Source organism: Argopecten irradians, chromosome 3 (assembly GCF_041381155.1).
Source record: "Argopecten irradians isolate NY chromosome 3, Ai_NY, whole genome shotgun sequence".
Lineage (NCBI taxonomy): Eukaryota > Metazoa > Mollusca > Bivalvia > Pectinida > Pectinidae > Argopecten > Argopecten irradians.
This window is the reverse complement of record NC_091136.1, coordinates 53,999,789-54,021,602: the sequence shown is the minus strand read 5'-3', so window position 1 is coordinate 54,021,602 and position 21,814 is coordinate 53,999,789. Positions and strand designations below refer to the sequence as shown.

General features: G+C 35.7%; 1 protein-coding gene across 3 annotated transcripts; it reads left to right on the top strand.

Annotated features, from left to right (window-relative positions):
* The first annotated feature begins 170 nt into the window (after positions 1-170).
* On the top strand, positions 171-21,402 carry LOC138319077 (uncharacterized). Of its 3 annotated transcripts, none has more exons than XM_069261986.1 (15): positions 171-278; positions 2,837-3,171; positions 3,849-8,464; positions 8,744-8,821; positions 8,983-9,159; positions 10,600-10,667; positions 11,910-12,017; positions 14,877-14,946; positions 15,489-15,560; positions 15,734-15,853; positions 16,107-16,237; positions 16,433-16,456; positions 17,634-17,712; positions 18,062-18,210; positions 19,035-21,402. In XM_069261986.1, the coding sequence occupies exons 2-15, from the start codon at positions 2,936-2,938 to the stop codon at positions 19,107-19,109; spliced, it is 6,003 nt and encodes a 2,000-aa protein (XP_069118087.1). In that variant the 5' UTR covers positions 171-278; positions 2,837-2,935; the 3' UTR covers positions 19,110-21,402. The 3 variants fall into 3 exon arrangements, with proteins under 3 accessions (XP_069118087.1, XP_069118086.1, XP_069118088.1); XM_069261985.1 differs by having other exon boundaries at positions 8,956-9,159; XM_069261987.1 differs by lacking the exons at positions 8,983-9,159; positions 10,600-10,667; positions 11,910-12,017; ... (6 more) ...; positions 18,062-18,210; positions 19,035-21,402 and having other exon boundaries at positions 8,724-8,821.
* Positions 21,403-21,814: the final 412 nt, after the last annotated feature.

The window sequence follows — 21,814 nt, the reverse complement described above, 5'->3', positions numbered from 1 at the left end:
TGCGCTACTATATCCGATAAATATATATATATATATTTGAGAAAAATATTTAAATGATAGAACTAGAGATGAAAACAAAGCATATTTAAAAGAAAATATGAATCCAAATATAACACTCTTATGTCCATACTAACTATTTTACAGATGAGTGAAACGGCCTAGTAACCGAAAGTAACCGGAAGTTGAACATTAAAAATCTCGCGCGGACTATCAAATATGTAACATGCTGACTGTCAAAAAAGCATACCTTGTGATGGATTCTGACATTTTACTTTTAGGTGAGACATATAGACCTAATTTTCATTCATAATTATGTATTTATATGTAATGGAATATCTTTTTCGAAAAATAACACCAACAAACGAGTTATTTGCACGGTTATAGTATGATCACAATATTTATATATGCAAAGTGAAAATAGAATTTCATGTATTCAGAAAATATGGATTCGTGTGTGTTTATGAAAACAATTTACATATATAACTCATAATGAGGACGCCTGACCATACATGTGTAATTTGAATTTGACTTAGAAGCAGATTATTCAATATTGTCAGAAATCCTTCTCGGATTTATGAAAAATATAAAAAAAATTTTTAGTTACCCAAGGATTTTAACCAAGGATTTGTCAATCGTAATTTGGACGAATATATGCACTGATCATAATGTTGGGCGATGACTGATTTGCCTTTGATATCTGCCGGTGCAACGTGAACGTGCAACCTTTGATGTCGCTTGAGGGTGCCTTATCCAATACTATTATAGAGACGTCGATAATGATTTCTGATGGGCAATACCGACAAGGTTGGAGAAGCGGGTGCCTAGCTGAGGCTTATATATTATCTTACTTTCTGAAACAGGCTATTATTTGATTATCATTAGCTGTTGTATTTCTTTTAATGAAAATTTAAGACTTTTCTAGATCTTTCATCCTTAAAACAAGGATTATAAGACATTGTGAAATGTATTAAGTTTTACATTGGTGTCTCTTTTGACTCAATAAGACAAGTATGTGTTGAGAAAATTTTTTTCTATTCTCAGTTCATAGTCATCTTGCATGGTGTATACTGTATAGTAGTGTAAAGAATCTTATTTATATTCCTTTAATTTATATTTTATAATTTTTCCCAAATCTTGGTTTTGTCGCACATTTTCCCAAATTCAAAGCCACAGGGCCCCAATCCCAAAGTAGTGAGAAAAAGCTCTGACATCATGACATGTACATTGTAAATTCTATGAGTACAGTGTACATGGAAATGCAATGCACATACTACATCATGAACATATAATAGAATGTCAAGGTATATACCGTAATTTTATACTGCATCCATCGGTTTTTGAAGTTCTACAACTACTATAAACATATCAATTTTTCATCTTCCATGACTTGTCGTACCAGTATAGCTACTCTGTTGGTTCCTGTTTGATACATTAGCATGAAATGCATGCTACCTGTTACCATTCATTTTCATCATCCCACGTAACCTCAAAATTCAGTTTTTTGGAGTACATGTATATAATTATTAATATACAATACACATCCCTTTTTGTTTTTGTTTTATAGATTAATCATAGAAAACTATAGCTAGTCACTTAATATTAATATATAGTGGATGGATGAAGGTAAATAATCATGGCCTTAATAATTACCGGTAAACCTAAATTTCAAAAAGCATGCAAATTTATTTTTCTCATTTTCTTAAGTTGTGATGTAAAAAATTTAAATCCAAAACATGTTTTGAAATTTGACAATACTGCCATAATTTGCATCCAAGGCACTCATTGTAAAAATAAATATGGCCAATTATACAGAGGTCATAATCAAGATATGATGCATATCCTCCCCCCACCCCCTGTATGTTTTGGTCCTGAATTAAGCACTGGCAATTCCTAATGGCAAAATCCCTCTTCAATATTTCACAAGTATATATTAATAGTCTAATTTTTTCCATAACTAAAATACCTTTCAAATTATCAAAAAAAGTTTTGGTTTAACAATTGTGTCCCCAACTTATCAAAAGTCTGTTAAGGATTAAAATGGTTAAATCCATTTAAATTTACTTCAAAAAGGTTAGTGTAATCAATAATCCCATCATCTGATACATGTATACCTGGTAATACTGTTATTCAGATACAGCTATCTTCACATTTTGTTATTTTTCCATATATCATCAAGGTGTGCCATAGCTAGGTGATTCAGAAATTGGATCCATTTTATATCAAATGAGGTCCCTGGTCTGTATAATTTAAATTGGATTTCAGAAAAAAACCAACTGGGGTCTTTTTCATTTTTTTCTGTTTAAAACTTAAAGGTATAGTTTTTGCTCTTATTAGTTTAACGTCCTATTAACAGCCAGGGTCATGTAAGGACGTGCCAGGTTTGTTGGTGGAGGAAAGCTGGAGTATCCAGAGAAAAACCACCGACCAGCGGTCAGTACCTTGCAACTGCCCCACTTGGGATTCGAACTCACGACCCAGAGGTGGAGGGCTTGTAGTTATATGTCGAGACATCTAAACCACTCAGCCACCGCAGCCCTGTTAAAAACAAAAGTATAGGGATATGGCTTATGCAACCATGATCATGTTGTATATTTTCCCACATTCAAAGTTACAAGCCTCATTCCCTACAGTTGTCAAAAAGGATGATCATAAGTAAACAGTTTATAGACTCTAAAGTACATTTACGGTTGTATACTATTTATGTTGTCAACAGGGATGTCTCAAAATATCCACCTTTGATGCAGGAGTGGAGACTGGTTCTTTTTCCTGTAATATGATTAATGAACATATGTTTGTGTGTGCCTTTGATGATTTTTTATAATTGGACTATTTTCAGATTACTAAAGTCTCAAAATGATAGACTGAAACATCTGACTGAATATGAAAACCAAACTTGGATTTAGGATGACTAGACAGGACTAGTGGTGGGCTGTACATGAATGACATGGCTGGGGTGACAATACAGCCTCTGTCCCCGGGGGTCAGGTCTTACCTCAGGACAGGGGTGGCTCTCAGTAGTGTGGCCCAGTGTATGGAGGAACTCGTCCTTAACTCTGTTGATGCTGGTGCCACATGTATTGCTGTCCGCATTGATCTGTCCTGCTTCAAAATTCAGGTGGTAGACAATGGTACTGGAATGACCCAAGGTCAGCTGGAACTTGTAGGACAAAGGTACATACTACACATGTGCAAGTAATTTAATAAAATAAATAGCTACTAGAGATCTATATTAGTTTTATCATTCACAATAGGTATGCTATGTAAAAGTTAGGAGAGAATGCACTCTTTCACTGTCAACCTTATGAAGCTCTGCTGATCAAATTCCTTGAATTTATTACATTTTGTAATTGATTCTTTTGGAATTTAATTTTCGTGTTTCAACTCTTTGAAAAAAAGATTGTTTTAGATCAAAAGAGAGGCAATCTATAAAAATTATTATGAATTAAATTTAACAGTTATGTTGCAACAAAGCATAACACTATGGCAGTATTTGAATTTATTTCCCAATTTTTCCAAAAACTTGAAGTTTAGCATGTTTAAGAATTATGTTAAATTTCGTGTTCAACACTTTTTGCTTTCTCATGATAGTGATCAAGACCTTGTAGACTTTTATATGAGTTAAGATTTCAATGGGCAAATTTATGAAAGATTTGTGACAAAAAGTGACTTAGTTTTACGAAAATGAAACATGTCAATGAATATTTTACCTAAGGTAATTTGCCGCAATAGGTCCTTTCAGTAAATTGTAATGGATTTGTACTTGTTAAAAGTTAACATTGAGTGATTATTCCTCATCAATGGTGAATGAGTCTATTTTATAAGTAATATTCCTGAATCCATTGTTGTAGGTATCACACCAGTAAATGTCATTCAGTGGAGGACCTTAGTCAGCTCCGTCACTATGGTTTCAGGGGAGAAGCTATCGCTAGTCTGAGAGATGCAAGTTCTTTATTGGAAATAACATCCCGTATAAAACAGATAACACCAACATACTGTAAGATGTTCAACAAAGGTTCAGCCATGAAGGTGGTATTATCCAGTGTTCCTCGACCTAGTGCTGGCACGACTGTTACTGTACATGATTTATTTTACAACATGCCCGTAAGGAGGAAAGCCATGAATGCTGTCCTGGAGTTTGAGAGAGTGAAAAAGAGGCTGGAGGGTATAGCGTTGATGAGACCTGCTATTTCTTTTTCACTGAGGAATGATATCTCAGGACAAGTTGTACTTCAGACACATAAAACCTGTGGAGTTCTGAATGTGTTTACCTCTCTGTATGGTGTGGGGAGGTCAAAGACCTTGTCACCAGTTCAAGGTCAATGTGGTTGTTATAGTGTGGAGGGTTACATAGGAAAGGAAGGCTTCTCTAGGAAGGATTTACAGTTTGTTTACATCAATAAACGGTTGGTACTGAAGACTAAAATCCATAAGGTCATAAACTTTGTTCTTGGGAAGTCACTAGTTCTAAGGAAGAAGGGATTTTTTGATAAACAAGGAGAAAGTAAACAACAGGAGAGTATGTCATCTATGACCTCAAGTCCAACAAAATACTCTGAAAAATTTGGAGTGTTTGTGATAAATATTTCATGTCCATACACAGAGTATGATGTGACCTTTGACCCGGCAAAAACCTTAGTTGAATTTAAAGACTGGAACACAGTTTGTACTTGTATTGAAGATGTTATGTCAGAATTTCTCAAAAGAGAATGTCTTATGGTAGGAATCCAGGATATGACGGTAGACAGTCCGATAGAGGAAAGCATGGAGGATACAGCAGAGATTTCAACAGATAAAGGTCAGGTCTCAATTGGTGATAATTCAGGGGGACCAGGTGTAGAGGAGATCAGTACAAGTAACAATAGAAATTTCCTTACTTCAAAACTGGTGAGGCGAGTAGCTAAACAGGAGGACAGTCCAGACGACTGTGAGGAGGAAAATGTAACAAAGACTACTACTGGACTGGATGTCATGGTGACACCAGCAAAAGTGACAAATATAGAAAAAAAGACGGATGGTAGTGACATTATAGAAGACAAACAAAGTTTCAGAAAGAATGTACTTGTTGAGGAAACAGATTGTTGTACATCTGATACTGTTGTAAAGGTGTCTGAAACAGGACAGATGGATAATCCTACATCAGACAGTTCAGAGGACAGCAACAAGAACTGTGATAGACAGCATTTGGATAGTGATGATGTAGGTACTGAAGTCACTGACTTGCTGAATGATGATGGAGATTACGAAAGTGAGGACCCTGTTCCGAAATTTGATTGGGAATTCATGGAGAAAAGAAAAGATACAAAAATTACAGAAAATAAACACCACACATTAATTAGACTAGAAACACCACATGTAGGTTTCAATGGAGGTTCTACTTTGTCGCTTATCCGGAAAGGTCTGAGTTCATATCAAGGGAATTTGAAGGATACAAGTTCAAAAAAGACTTCCTGCTTCAAAGTCATTAGAAAACGACTACAATGCAACAAAACATCTGAGTGTAATGAAAAACCATCTGATGGAGGTCAGGAAAGCCATCTAACTACAACTACTCACTTACCAGTAAGTGAAATTTGTGATTTTAACAAAAAGGAAGTGGCTATATCTCACAAAGGACAGCTAGAAAAAAGTATTGAGAAATCTAAGGCAGATTCAACACAAAGAATTGGAGAGAGTGAAACTGAATGTATAGGAAGTGGGTCACAGGAAAATATGCAGGCTTACAGACTACCTAAAAAACGATCAACTGTGGCAGAATGTTCTGTTGCAGCCAAGCTGGCTCGAATGTCAAGGTCCCATCAGCAGGTTGGTGTTTCTAGAGACAAAGCTTTGGATAGTGAGTTAGACAACACAGTTCACCAGACAAGGCATACAATCACAGAGACCTCTCACAATACAGCCGCTTCTTCAAAATATCCCCAGGATATAGTTCCTCCGAATCTGCATGGAAATCAAAGCAACTTATTTGACAGATCTTGTTTAATTGTGCATTCTAATGGGATCCGTAGTACAAAGGAAAAAATAGAGCATGAAAACAGCACTAACATCACTTCAGTTAATTCTAGAAAAACTGCTAACACAACAAATGCTCACAGGAAATTTCTTACAACTACATCATTTTTGCAAACATATAATGATGTATTTCAAAACTATTCAGGCTCAGAAGAAACTAGCTATCAAGATAGAAATAAGTGTAATAACTCTGAGATTGATCATTTAGGAAAAAGATCATCTGATCATCAGTGTCACACAACAGGATGTATTCTTACCAATTCATATGAGGGATGGAAATCAACAAAGCAAGTAACGGGAGACAGCGACATGACACCTGATAATTATACAAGGACAGAGTCTAACCTGGGAATTGAACCGGATTCAACTAACACAGGCATCAACAAAGATATCAGTCTTTGCGTTGGAGGCGGTGATGGACTCTTTCAATTTATTTCTTCAGAGTCAGAGACAGACAGTGCACATGATGGTATGTTGTTTGAAGGAACTCCCAACTCTGAAAGACAGCTAGGCATGTACAGAGGGGACGATAGTATCAATGTGTCTGAGACAGACCTCCTATGCTATGAAGAATTTGATTATGCTCCAGTACCACCAAGTAACAAGGAATCTGCAGATCTCAGAAATCCCCAACAAGTCTACCAGATACTGGATAGGTCCAAACCCTGCATTGACTCTGTTCCTGTTCCCGACACCACTGTGAGTCTCCAGGGTGAGGAGAAGACATATGACTTCAATACTACACTAAACCTTGGAGATATGGAAAGTAGTAGTGATTACACCATGGAAAGAACACAGGGCTTTGTTCACTACCTGACTCATACAGATATACTTTCCAGCAATCTAGTTACAGCTCGGTTGTCTGGTTCACCTCAGTCCCAAGGCTTTGTGCCTTTGACAGATATATCAACTGTTATGGATAAACAAGGTCTTAATACTGAATGTTTACAGGAATCACAGGGATTTGTACCAGTTCCTGCATTTACAGAAAATAGAGTCATATCTCCTGCTGTATCAGAAGGATTCTCTCCTGTAATGATGGACGATGATCTAAAACTGGATAAGAACTCAAGTGGTCTTAGTAAACATCTCCATGAGGATCCCAATTCTTCTAGTCATCATTGGGCCATCAAAAGCCTATGTGAGGATTCTAATGGTTCTGTGTCCACTACAAACCAGAGAAAGGAGATTCAGGTAGAAGAGCCATCAACACACCAGGAAATGGAAACTCTGGCAGAATTTCTTGACTCATACTCTTCCTCCATAGCAGACTTGTATGAGGAAGACATGAGCTATGTGGTGAAAACAAAGAAGAGAAGAATGTCTAGCACTGAGAGCTTGGAATCTCCTGTAACTTCTGTGATTCATGAAAATAGTTTATCATCAGTTTCAAAGTCTCAAAGTGATTTGTCTGACTCTATCCCCACTCAACTTACAACTGAAATATATAAAACTCAAGCTCATTTCAGGAAAGTGTCTGAAGATTCTGTGCAAGAACTTTCAGATTCAAGCAATGTAGCATCAAACAAGAACTTCTCTCAGCTCTCTATTGAAGAAAACAGTGAAGCTTCTTCAGGAACTTGTGCTTTAGGAAAGGTAACAACTAAAATAATAGATGAACATATATGTCTCACTGAAGAAAATCAGGGTTTATCGACAAGTAATGATGAAATAAATTATACTGACATTGGGGGTAACAGACAACAGAATGTTAGTCAATATGTGAAGCCTGGCTATGTGAGTAAGAATGTTCAGCATGTGATCATGTCAGATGAAGAAGAGAGGTGTGTCCCGTGTGAATCAATACAGAACTCTACAGAGGTAGTAAGTGAAGGGACAGATCAAACAGCACTTTCTAACACAGAGAGGACTTTCGACTCACCAGATACTGATGATGACCAAGTTATCCAGTTAGAGTTATTCCAAAGTTGTAATTCCATTCATGATAGTGATAAATATAAAACAATGGCTTCTCAATGTCTGAGTACCTTGCCCTATAGAAATTCTGAAAGTTCAACAAATTCAAAGTTAGAACGTAAAACCACGCTCAATGTGCCAGGTCTTTCATCAAAGCAACTCAAGGTACTTAGAGGGGAGTCCAACAGGAAAGGTAAATTACCCATGAACATTATAGATATTTGTGATAAAAGTAAGATAGAATCATCAGTCAAGGGAGACAAGTCAGAGTCAACAGATACGTCAGGTGATACCAGTCCATGGTCAGATGTGGATGAAGGGGATCTGCTTACAGTCACAGAGAATGGCCAGTCTTGTGAGGAGCAGAATTTAAATAATAAGATTGACACTATAGACATCAAGATGGACACTAAAAATGATAAGATTAAGTCTTCAGAAAGCAAAAAGGACACTGTTAAAAATTTGATGAGTACTTCTGAAGATACATGCACCATTGACTCTGAACAACCATGGGTGGAAATCAAAGTTCCTACAACAGGTGGGTAGCAACTAGCTAGACTTTACTTTGATATTTTTTGTAATACTGTACTTATTTATATGTTCATTGTATAATGTTAAGCTCTTTGGGAAATTAAAAAAAAATCTACTTCTATTACTGAATCAAACTATTAATTGCACTTCCTGAATAATTGTATTTGTATGATTACTTTATTACCCAGTACTTATTACAAATAGTAGAGAGGCTGTTACACCAGTGGTAATAATATGGGGAACTCATTTTGCTCTTACTACTCAAGGAGTTTTTGTACTTGTGTAGGAGAGAAACTGTATGTGAACAGTATAACTGGCCACAACCGACCTCAGGATGGTAGCTGGGAACCTCCACCACCAGATGGTAAGCTTAAACACATACTGTCTGATGCTGGATAATGGAAACTTTCTCCATGCTATCAAAAGTCATTTGCATAATTCACAATAAATGTAAAATAAATTAAGTTTATTTATTTATGATTCCTTATAATTCTACAGTCAGGATGTCCTCTCCAATTTCTGCAGCACCTTCAACAACTAAGTCTACAGTGAATGACCTTTCACCTCAATCTCACAATACGTTGCTCCAAATTATGTCAGAACACATGGAAACCATAGATAAAGAGGATGAAGACTTATTGTCTGTCAAATGGGCAGACACTAGACATGGTTCTGATAGTACAGAGGACAAACAGACACCAGGTATACCTTACATAGGGATAAACATTTTAACTTCTGTTCCTTGTAATGAAATATTATCGCTTTAAAGTAAATAGTCGAGGAAAGGAAGGCTCAAGTCAGTAAAAATTAAGTTGATATATCCAGTATAATTTCTTATGAAGTAGGAAAATGAAATTTCCTGTCTAAATCGCTCTGCATGCAAAGAAATTAATTTATATTATAGGAATCCTAAAACATCCTCCCGGCTGGCTATGCCCCTGTCGATACTCCCATGCAGCCTCACTTTCGGATTTTATTTTTTGAACTGTGATAAGTTTATACGGGGCCTTTCCATAATTTCAATGGTCAAAACTGGACAATGTAAGCTGTACTTGACCATTGTTTTAATATAAAATGACTTTTGAAAGGTCAATGAACACATTTAGACTGGTTTTCATTGCTCGACTATTCACTTTAAATACTCCTAATAGTATTCTTACAGTGTGTAGAAATGTTATTGCTGAAACTGGTGAATGTTGAGATATAAGCAGGCTAAGTTATTTCTACTTTTCTATTTCATGATCTTATTCCTTGAGTGCTATATTTCTTTATCACACTTTTGTCTTTGATAATGAACGTTTTGCCCATGCGATACTGCAGTGCTGTCCGTGCAGTCATATCAGCGCCCGGGCTGATATCACATTATGACGTCATGCTTTGATATCAGCCCGGGCTGATATCAGTTATCGGCCCGGGCTGATATCACGTCATCCGGGGCTTTCACTCCGAATTTTAGAGTTGCCGCTTCAATTCAGTTTCCTACAGATGATAAGTTGGATAATTGATACAATTTCCAATTTAAAAATAGCTCTCGGATAAACGTATTGAGAGAGATATCAGAAATCAGAAATAGTCTGTTTCATGATGATTTTACTGGAGATATTGTCTTAAGTAAGATCAGGTTGAAATGAGTTTTGTCAACAGTGCCGAAAACAAAGCATCGCAATTCACATAATTATAACAGAAAAAGAATGTATTTGGTATAAATAAATCAACGTCATGCGTTTTTCAACAAGAAGAGACACAGGAATAAATTAGACAGTTTAATACGTGTAGTTTAATTTTCCCGTTGAATTCATAATTCCTGTCCGTTGTAAAACTTATCATTCTGAAATGAACCCGCTTTGCCGGAATTTGTTGAACATTATCATTTTTTTAAGTGATAGTTAGCCTTCACTAGGATCTTGTCAATTTTGCTTAAAATTTATGTTTCAACTCGTTCATTAAACCAGGGATTATGTATTTGTAAAAAAACATATACATGTACATGTAATGAAGTTTCAGCCCTTGACCTGATATCAGCCCTCGGGCCTGCAGCCCTTAGGCTGATACGGTGGTCTCGGGCTGATAAAGGGTGCAATATCAAAATTGTCATATAATAACCTCTAAATATCAAATGTACCTTAATGCTTATTGATCCAGTTACTACTAAATGTGTGGAGGATCTGCTGCAGAACTGGGACAACCCTGTGTTTGACCGACCAGAACAGGTACATACCTAGTATTATCGATTAAGGCTAACTTTGGTACAGTATGCAGTAAACATTGTGATACCTGTACCACTCAAATAACTGTTTACTGCAAGCATTTCGTTAGTGCTAGCCAAATGTTACTGTAAACTCACTTACTATCAATTGAATTTTCTGATGAAGCAGAAGTGTGTTTTATGCAGTAAACAGTAGAAATTATGAAATATTCATGGTTTGATTATGTTTTAACATTCTCAGAGTTAAATTCCCTTTTTATTCCCAGCGAAACTTGTTTGCGGGGGATATTGTTTTGGGCTCCGTTTCCTCCCTCCATCCGTCCGAGATCCTTTTCAGGGTCATAACTCAAAAACTGTTTAACGCAGCTCCTTAAAACTTTATGTTTACATCAGACAAGTGCACTTTTATTTATGTTTATAACAGACAAGTGCACTAGTTGTGCCTTTTGCTATTGCGGACCTTCCATTTTGAGAATTTATTCCTTTTCCATGGAAACTTAGTCAAAAATACCAAATTACATCAGACAAGTGCCCTGGTTGTGCCTTTTGCTATTGTGGACCTTCCATGTTAGGTGTTTTTTCTGTTAATTTCCATGGAAACTTTGTCAAAAGTACCAAATTACTATTTCTTTTTGTTCCGGGCTATAACTCCAAAGCCATTCAAAGCAGCTCCATGAAATTTTTTGAAGATATCAGACAAGTGCCCTAGTTGTGCCTTTTGCTATTGCGGTCCTTCAATTTTTGGAATTGTTTTTGTTACCATGGAAACTCTCAAAATAGCAAATTACAGTTTCTTTGTGTTACCTGCTGTTAATTTTTTACAGTTTTACAATACTCACATATATTGAAAGTTATGCTTGAATAATTGTTATTTTGACCTTGATGTAATTGGGTTTTATTCCAACTGCAGGAAGCGGGGGATAATGCCTGATGCTTTATGGCTCCTTGTTCATATTAAATGTACTAGTATGTGGAATTTAGATATACTGTACTACTTCAAAACTATACTTATGTGTTTTAACTTAATTAAAATGACACTATTTTGCTCCTCTCTATTTTAACACCTGTTTATATTTGTTATGTAATGAGCAGGATTGAGTCTGTATAAGCCCCTTCATCACGAGTTAGACTTTACCATCTTCACATTATTGTAATGCCTGTGTAATGATAAACTTTAAAAATAATTATTTCCCATATGAAGAAAATACATTGTATGAAGTAACATAAGTGATAATTTTATTTGTAGTCAGTAGCAACAATGGTTGAGGCGAGTAGAAGGTCGCAGGGTTCATCTAAGGCACATGGTATCCTCCATTACCACAAGTTCACCAAGGACATGCTGCAGGATGTCAAGGTCAGAACATGGCTCACCAAGTCACTTTTTCAGAAACTTGTTGGTTGATAAAAAACCATTAGACATATTTTGTGATGTTTTCATGACCTGTAGTGCATAAAACCTAAATCTGACTGTAAATAGGCTGTTAAACTAGTCCAATCAAACCAAACCTGTTTCCTCTACCAATCAAACCAAAACTGTCTCCTCTACCAATCAAACCAAAACTGTCCCCTCTACCAATCAAACCAAACCTGTCTCCTCTACCAACCAAACCAAACCTGTCTCCTCCACCAATCAAACCAAAACTGTCTCCTCCACCAATAAAACCAAAACTGTCTCCTCTACCAACCAAACCAAAACTGTCTCCTCTACCAACCAAACCAAAACTGTCTCCTCTACCAACCAAACCAAAACTGTCTCCTCTACCAACCAAACCAAAACTGTCTCCTCTACCAATCATACCAAAACTGTCTCCTCTACCAACCAAACTCTCCTCTACCAACCAAACCAAAACTGTCTCCTCCACCAATCAAACCAAAACTGTCTCCTCTACCAACCAAACCAAAACTGTCTCCTCCACGAATCAAACCAAACCTGTCTCCTCTACCAACCAAACCAAAACTGTCTCCTCTACCAACCAAACCAAAACTGTCTCCTCTACCAACCAAATCAAAACTGTCTCCTCTACCAACCAAACCAAAACTGTCTCCTCCACCAATCAAACCAAAACTGTCTCCTCCACCAACCAAACCAAAACTGTCTCCTCCACCAATCAAACCAAAACTGTCTCCTCTACCAACCATACCAAATCTGTCTCCTCTACCAACCAAACCAAAACTGTCTCCTCTACCAATCATACCAAAACTGTCTCCTCCACCAATCAAACCAAAACTGTCTCCTCTACCAACCAAACCAAAACTGTCTCCTCTACCAACCAAACCAAAACTGTCTCCTCTACCAATCATACCAAAACTGTCTCCTCTACCAACCAAACCAAAACTGTCTCCTCCACCAATCAAACCAAAACTGTCTCCTCTACCAACCAAACCAAAACTGTCTCCTTCACGAATCAAACCAAACCTGTCTCCTCTACCAACCAAACCAAAACTGTCTCCTCTACCAACCAAACCAAAACCGTCTCCTCTACCAACCAAATCAAAACTGTCTCCTCTACCAACCAAACCAAAACTGTCTCCTCCACCAATCAAACCAAAACTGTCTCCTCCACCAACCAAACCAAAACTGTCTCCTCCACCAATCAAACCAAAACTGTCTCCTCTACCAACCAAACCAAAACTGTCTCCTCTACCAATCATACCAAAACTGTCTCCTCTACCAATCATACCAAAACTGTCTCCTCCACCAATCAAACCAAAACTGTCTCCTCTACCAATCATACCAAAACTGTCTCCTCTACCAATCATACCAAAACTGTCTCCTCTACCAATCATACCAAAACTGTCTCCTCCACCAATCAAACCAAAACTGTCTCCTCTACCAATCATACCAAAACTGTCTCCTCCACCAATCAAACCAAAACTGTCTCCTCTACCAATCATACCAAAACTGTCTCCTCCACCAATCAAACCAAAACTGTCTCCTCTACCAATCATACCAAAACTGTCTCCTCCACCAATCAAACCAAAGCTGTCTCCTCTACCAACCAAACCAAAACTGTCTCCTCTACCAACCAAACCAAAACTGTCTCCTCTACCAACCAAACCAAAACTGTCTCCTACACCAATCAAGCCAAAACTGTCTCCTCCACCAACCAAACCAAAACTGTCTCCTCTACCAATCATACCAAAATTGTCTCCTCTACCAATCATACCAAAACTGTCTCCTCTCCCAATCAAACCAAAACTGTCTCCTCTACCAATCATACCAAAACTGTCTCCTCTACCAATCATACCAAAACTGTCTCCTCTACCAATTATACCAAAACTGTCTCCTCTACCAACCAAACCAAAACTGTCTCCTCTACCAATCATACCAAAACTGTCTCCTCTACCAACCAAACCAAAACTGTCTCCTCTACCAACCAAACCAAAACTGTCTTCTCTACCAACCAAACCAAAACTGTCTCCTTTACCAACCAAACCAAAACTGTCTCCTCCATCATTAAAACCGAAACTGTCTCCTCCACCAATCAAACCAAAACTGTCTCCTCCACCAGTCAATTGATCATGATGCCAAGTTCATGCATATGAGAGAGGCCATGTTCACATTGTACTAGTCATTAAATTGTCATCAACATATTCATTTAATAGTTGTTCAGTAACATATGTATTTACATAAAATAATCCATGTTTATCAGCATAGAAAAGCGATTTGAAAAGAAGTTCTTAATTGACTGAATACCATTGATAATGTATATGCTGATGTTTATCCTAATTTACAAGTACATATTCGAAATTTCACTGCAGCCCCACTATGTACCATACCAAACACAGTTGGCATTCATCAGTCTATGAACTGACATCCGCTTATTTGATATCATTATCATGGTGACGTCACAATTATCATGCAAGCGATCATAGAGGTTGGCAGGTCAGATGGCTGTTCCGTCTCAGACTCTCTGACAATAAACAAAATCTTATTCATTATAGATGCGAAATCTCTTTAGATTTCATCACAAAACTGTTATCAAATGTATAAACATCAAACTGCATTCATTTGGTAATTATGGGATTATGAATGCCAACTGGACAGCGACAAATTCAGCATGAAATGCTAACGCTCTTCATTTAATTTGCTGCTATACAGTTGGCATTCCTACTCCCATAATTACCAACTAAATGCAGTTCAATACATGAGTGTACCTTAATTTTATAATGATAGTAGGGAGGAGTTTGTATGCCTGGTATTATGTTATAGGTGATTGGACAAGTAGACAATAAGTTTATTGCCTGTATGACCAGCTCTAGAACCAACAAAATGTCTGCAGGTAAGTCAACCTTAGGATGTTTTATAATTTCAAAGAAGAAAAGAATTGACTATAGATGGTAGTCATTCAAAAGATATGTCCAGCATTTATTTGTCCAGTACATCGGTTGACCTATTTGGGGTCAACCATGTACTGTCATCAGTATACCAATAGAGTAAAATTTTTTTATGATCGATTAAGGCTAAGTTTATTTAGGGGTCCACTAGCTTGTATGATATTGCACTTGGTGCAATTGGTATATGCATTTCATTAAATAATTTCCTTGTTTTTTCAAAAAATATTTTGTGGTATTTTGTAGTGACATAGATTTATACAAACATGGTTCTGTTAATTTTGTCACAGACCGAGATATTTTTTCCCTAAAATTAGTGATTACTTCCCTTTGCTCTATTACATGTATGTACTATTGGTATTATTGATGTCTGTCAAGGTATTGTGTTTTGTGTTAAATGATGTATATTAAGGAGTCACATTTAATTTATGTTTGTTGTCTACCTATTTTGAGTAGTATATGTAGTAGTCTCCCTTACATAAATTTTCAGTTCCAAATCTGCTGTTACTGTTTGACCAGCATGCTGCTCATGAACGGGTTCGTCTACAGAAACTTACAAAAGGTAAGAAATTAACTGAGTAATGTTGTATGTTATGAACTAGAAGCTAATAAAGCTATTCAGAAAATAATTCCTGCACAAAAAGAAATGTTGGCCAGCAGTATTGAATAAAAAATTCCCGTTTTTTTGATACTTTTTATATTATTATATCATACAATGTCATTATGTATTTGTAGAAGCCTATGAGAGAGACAACAGGATTTGCCGCTCAACTGTTACACCAGCTAAACAGTTAACATTGGAAGAGGAGGAAGTGAGGGTAATGGTGTCCTACAGAGAGGAATTCGCCCGCATAGGTAACGACAGACAGAAGTTAATGGAGATGATAATTTATACAATTAGTCCCTTCTGGTAACCTTACAGTTCTTGATAGTTGATTTTAGTCTTTATATATAACCTTCGTAAATTGAATTCAGTCTTTGGATAAGCGAGCTGAACTGCAGTTCAGTCTTTCAGGAAGTCACCGGATTTTGATAGTAAAATGTGTAGACATACGTGTGATATACTTTATGCCGTATGCAGTCATACAGAAAAGTTTTCCCTCCCCAGGTGTTGACTTTACCACTGACAAACAGTCGAGGGACACCATCCTAGTCCATACTATCCCTGCCTGTATCATGCAGAAGGAGGTCAATGAGGTTAAACGTAAGAGGGAGTCAGTTGCATGGAATGTTGTCCTGGTAAGACCAGAAGTCACACATTGAATTAATACTGTTACATTTTTTGTGTAGAACACATTGTTTATTATCAAGTTGCCAGTCTTTTAAAATGATGTTTTTTTGCTCTTGATATTGATTTTTTCTGTGCCACACTACAGAAAATAAAATGCCATTTTTTTTTGTTATTTCTCTGTACTATTTTCTTGTCAATTTTAGAATCTGTTAAAGGAGCATGTGGAGGTAAGTCTAATTATAAGTCCCCTGCCGGTGAAACCGGAGAGGACTCTAATGTTTGTTCCTATCTGTCTGTCTGTCTGTCAGTCTGTCCCTCCATTTGTCTGTCGGGATTTTGTTTCCAGATGATCACTTGGGAAAAAATCAACAGATTTTGATCAAACTTCACACAAAGGAAGCATATGGGAAATTACAGCTTGGGATTGAATTTTGGGTCAAAGAGTCAACTACAACGGTCACTGTTACTAAAAATAGATTTTTTTTCTCACAAAATATTAGTTTCCAGACAACAACTTGAGAAAACATCAACATATTTTGATCAAACTTCACGCAATGGTAGCATATGAGAAAAGACAGCTTGGGATTGAATTTGGGATCAAAAGGTCAACTACACAAAGCTCACTGTTACTAAAAATAGATTGTTTGAAAAAATATCGTTTCCAGACGATAACTTCAGAAAACATCAACGGATTTTGATAAAATTTTACTCAAACGTTGCATATGAGAAAATACAGCTTGGGATATTGCATTGGGGTCAAAAGGTCAACTACACAGGTCACTTTTACTAAAAATAGATTGTTTCACAAATTTCATTTTCCGAATGATAACTTGAGATCACATGAACGGAATTTGTTCAAACTTCATACAGTGGTAACATAGGGATATCATAGATTGAGATTGAATTCAGGGTCAAAAGGTCACTGTTACTAAAAGTAGTTTGTTTCACAAATTTTCGTTTCTGGAGGATGACTTGAGACAGACTTTGTTCAAACAATGTTTATACAATGATAGCATAACTAATTAAGCAATAATAACTGGCAATAGATTAGAAAAATGTAATTGACGGCAGGGGACGTGTGCTTGCAACCCTTACTGTTATATATAATTAGTTTGTTTGGGTACATTGTCAACATGCCATTTGATGATGTTAAATAAGCTTGTACAAAAGAAAATGTAATAACATCAAATTCCATTTTAAATAATGATACTAATGTGACAAGTTTCTGCACATTTACTGGTAAATATCAAAGATAGAGCCAAACCGTTTTCTACTTGTAAAAGTTAATTCCATCATTTCATATTTGTTAGCATTTTTGCATCAAATGTTTTGGTAAGCAACAATTGACATTGTGAAGAAGAATTTCATCTTCATGTATTTGTATTTTATAACTGGTGCCATCAGCTGTTGATGAGCACCAGTGGTGTCCTGGGACGGTTGCCTGCCACACTGCACAAGGTCTTATGCTCACAGGCATGCCATGGTAAGTCTATTCTTTCAGTACAGATTTATATATATCTTCACTCTAGAAACATCTGGAGCCTCTCAATGAAAGAAAACATGATGTTTGATGTATTTGTCAAATTTATTGACTTTATCACTGTTAAAAAATGTCAATATGCACATGCTATTTAAAAAGTTATATTTCAATGTGCAGGAGCTAAAAAATCAATGTACAGGTGCTAAAAAATCAATGTACAGGTGCTAAAAAGTTTATTAATGATCAGATTCTATTAATGTTAATCAATGTGCAGATGTTATGAATTTTATCAGCGTGCAGGTGTTATGAATTTTATTAATGTGCAGGTGTTATGAATTTTATTAATGTGCAGGTGCTATAAAGTTTGGAGACCCGCTCTCAGTAGAGGAATGTAAGGAACTGCTGGACTCTCTGTCCCACTGTGACCTCCCATTCCAGTGTGCTCATGGCCGACCCTCACTCATGCCACTCCTCGAGTTGGACAAACTGGAATCAAACAATGTAAGAAAATTAATCACTTTGGATACTTCACACTCTATTATAAATCTATCAATACCTGGTACAGCTTTTATGTCCCTGCCATGAACTCTGTCGTAGGGTTACCATGTCTATCCTTTTGTGTCATGACCAGTCGTATCTTGTCCCATTTATAGATATAGACTTTGTCTTACTGATAATTCAATTCACAAGAAAACCTCAATTTACACAATCAGTTATATTTTATAAACCACGTAACAAAGTTAAGGGGTATACTGGAATCGGGTTGTCCGTCTGTCTGTAGACACAACTTTGTCTGGCAAACTTCTCTTAAACTACTTAACAGATTTTGATAAAATGTGGTACACAGAACCCTGACATATAGGGGAGTTGAGTAAACTATATAAGGTTCTGCAATGTCTTATATTAATGGAGTAATTGCTAAATTTGTGTAGCGAGGGTATAAGTCGGCCACTCTGGCGACAGTTCTAATTTTCTTTATTGAAAACTAGTTGAAAAACATTGTAATAGAAATCAAAGCACAGTGCAGTTAAAAGTCAATTAGAAACACTGTTCTTATTACTACAGTAGTCCTTATACAGGTTCTCTCTCAGTGCCCATCTGTTGTCCAGCTTTATCTTTAATGACCAATTGAAGTAAATTTAGGGAAGTAACCTCTAATATATCTGAATGAAAAGAAATCAGCTGTGTACAGATGGTGATGCAATTGTAGCTCACATAATTTACTGTATAATGTTGATACAATGTATTGAACCTGGTCTAGCTAGTTGACAGCATGCACATCACTGGGCTGATTTGTTAAAAATAACACTTTTTTTTATTTTCAGAAAACTAGGAAACCAAACTTGTGGAAAATTTCAAAGAAAATCCAAACATCCAAAAGAACAGAATGTGGAGTATGATAATCGCCGATAAAATGCTTTTTATGTTGTCATTAAAAGATGTTATTGTGATATTTTCCTTTTAAACCTAAATGACTGTGATACATTCTGTTTATTTACTTTCCCTGTTTAACATGAAAGTGATTGTTAGATGTTTTGTTTGACAGAGTAGAGTCAGTAGACTGTGATATTACATTTGACTAGTATATATAGCTAGCTACTGAATCTGGTAAACAATCAAATATTTATCATTTCCTTATGTCAGAAGATTATATTGTATTTAAAGCAAAATCCATTCTTTGTTGAAATACTCATTATTATTTAGCCTGATGAGATGTTTGTAAAATATAAAGTTATCTTCAGTCACTCATATTTGATAAGAGTAGAGTGACACTCCAGAGTTGTTATTAATTCTATTATTAATTAGTTACATCTATCAGAGATATTAAATTTCTTAAGTTTATAGTTTTATGATGACGACCTACAGAAAGTACCTTGCTGGCTGTTTCATTGTTTTCCTTTAACGTAGGCTGTCCCTTCTGTAACATCATACGTTTGTAACTTAACGTCTTTAACATCTTGCATATGTTTGGTATTGTAACCTCATCTTAGACCATCAGTATATATTTTCTGATGTTATTACATGTAAGGCTTTTAAGAAACCTTTATGTTTTGCTCCAGAAAGGTAGTGGGCCTTTAAGAATATGTTTTACTGCCATTTATATAATTAAACTGTTTTCACCAGTCATGTGATCAACATGTTCTTAATCTAATTATAGACATACTTTTATGTTACGCTGTAAAATTGGGGTATATAGTGTTAACAAATGTCTCTATCATCTCATCTCGTCTCATTCTGGAGTGTTATGTCCCATCAAATCCTGTCCCATCTTGCTACTGCATGGAATTGAGAACATGCATATCTTACCACTTAGTTCACTTAAAAATTATCAGATAAGATATTTAAGAAAGATTAGTTATTTTAAAGAAAAAAGAAAGATTTTTTAAACTTACTTTCTCGCTAATCAACCATGAATTGTTTATGTTTTATTGAAAGACGTATTGTCCTGTTGTATTGGTACCACAATACACGTGAAAATATTAAAATACATGTATGTTAGCAATTGATATTAGTAATGATCATATATATTTAATATGTCCCAGTATTTTCTTGCACGCCACTTGTAAACTTGTCATTTTCTCTTAAAAGATCATATAAGATAAAAAAGAACTTTGGAATTCATGATGTCATCTAGTGTCAAGGTTGCCCATGGAAGTTTTGGTACACTTCTGCAAATATTGTTTCATATGATTGTATTATATAATAAGATTATCAATAGAGCCAATGTTATAGGCACATGTAAGCTGTAGATCAGTGAATCCACAATCATATGCCAGAATTTCGTAATTTATAAATGGCCATGATTTTAAGTTTTAGAAAAGTGATAATATACTGTATATATAAATCTGCATTATTGTTTGAAGCACAAGTGTTATACTGTTACATTAACAGCCAGTTTGTACGTTTTGTAATTGCAAAAAATGAAATAAACTAATGACAATTTCAACCGTTCCTTGATGATAGGTAACAGGTATACCTGTTAAATCATTGTTACATGTATATGGATATGCCTGTATTAATTCATTTCTAGAGTCACATTGCTCTAGATTTGCTTGGTTTGAGTTTAAGAGTGTAGGTAGTCCCTATAATGTTGGACTACTAGAGGTAATCATTAATTCACACGAAGCTGATGTTAATACTGTTGATATATTTATAGCATTTTGCCTAGAAGCAAATTTGATGGAATGCTAGTCCTAATTAGATTTAAAAATATATTGTAACCTCCACATATTTGTTATCAGTGCCATGTATGTGCTACACAACAATGTTTTTACACTGTCAGCTAGCTATAGCTGTTTAAAGAATATTTTGTTACGACGTAAATAGAAATGAAGATGTTTCAAATATTTCTGTACTACTGAGACTGTCATATCATGCCTTATCTTGATAAAACTTTATTTGATAAAACTTTGCAAACCTAGCTGCATTTACAGATATTTAAAAAAAATGGCAGACATGTTTCAGACAAACACCAATATAACTTATTACTTTGCATATTTTAAAAGTCAACAAAATGATTACCAAATAATTTGATAGTGTAAGCTTTAATGTTTTAATTAACATTTTGTTAGTTTCTGAGCATTAATAAAATCAATAAGCTTTAATTGTAAATCTCATTACATTGACCACCGTACTGACAGTATGATAGGTATCATGGAACCTTAAACTGAAATAAAACATATTCAAACCTTATTCCTTTTGTCGCGTTGTGTTTTGTGGTTGGCTAGAAGAATTGGATCCACCATTAATTGTTTATACAATTTATTATATATATATATATATATATATATATATATGAGTTGTCATTGTAAGAAGAAAATCAAGAGAATACTTTTCAGTATTAAATTTTTGTATGGCAACAATCTTAAAAAATCTGTGTACATATTAGTCTTAAAGAGACAATTCACTCAGGCTAATTCATTTGCATAACCAAGAAGCAAAATATAGCATAAATGTATTGTTCTACATTTCTTATGAAACATATAACGTAAAACATTGACCAATTCCACGACATTGTTAAGTATTTTAATTAATATCGCTGAAATATCGAATCTTTGATCAATACGATTTAGCAGGCACAATAAGGACGCTACCCATACCCGAG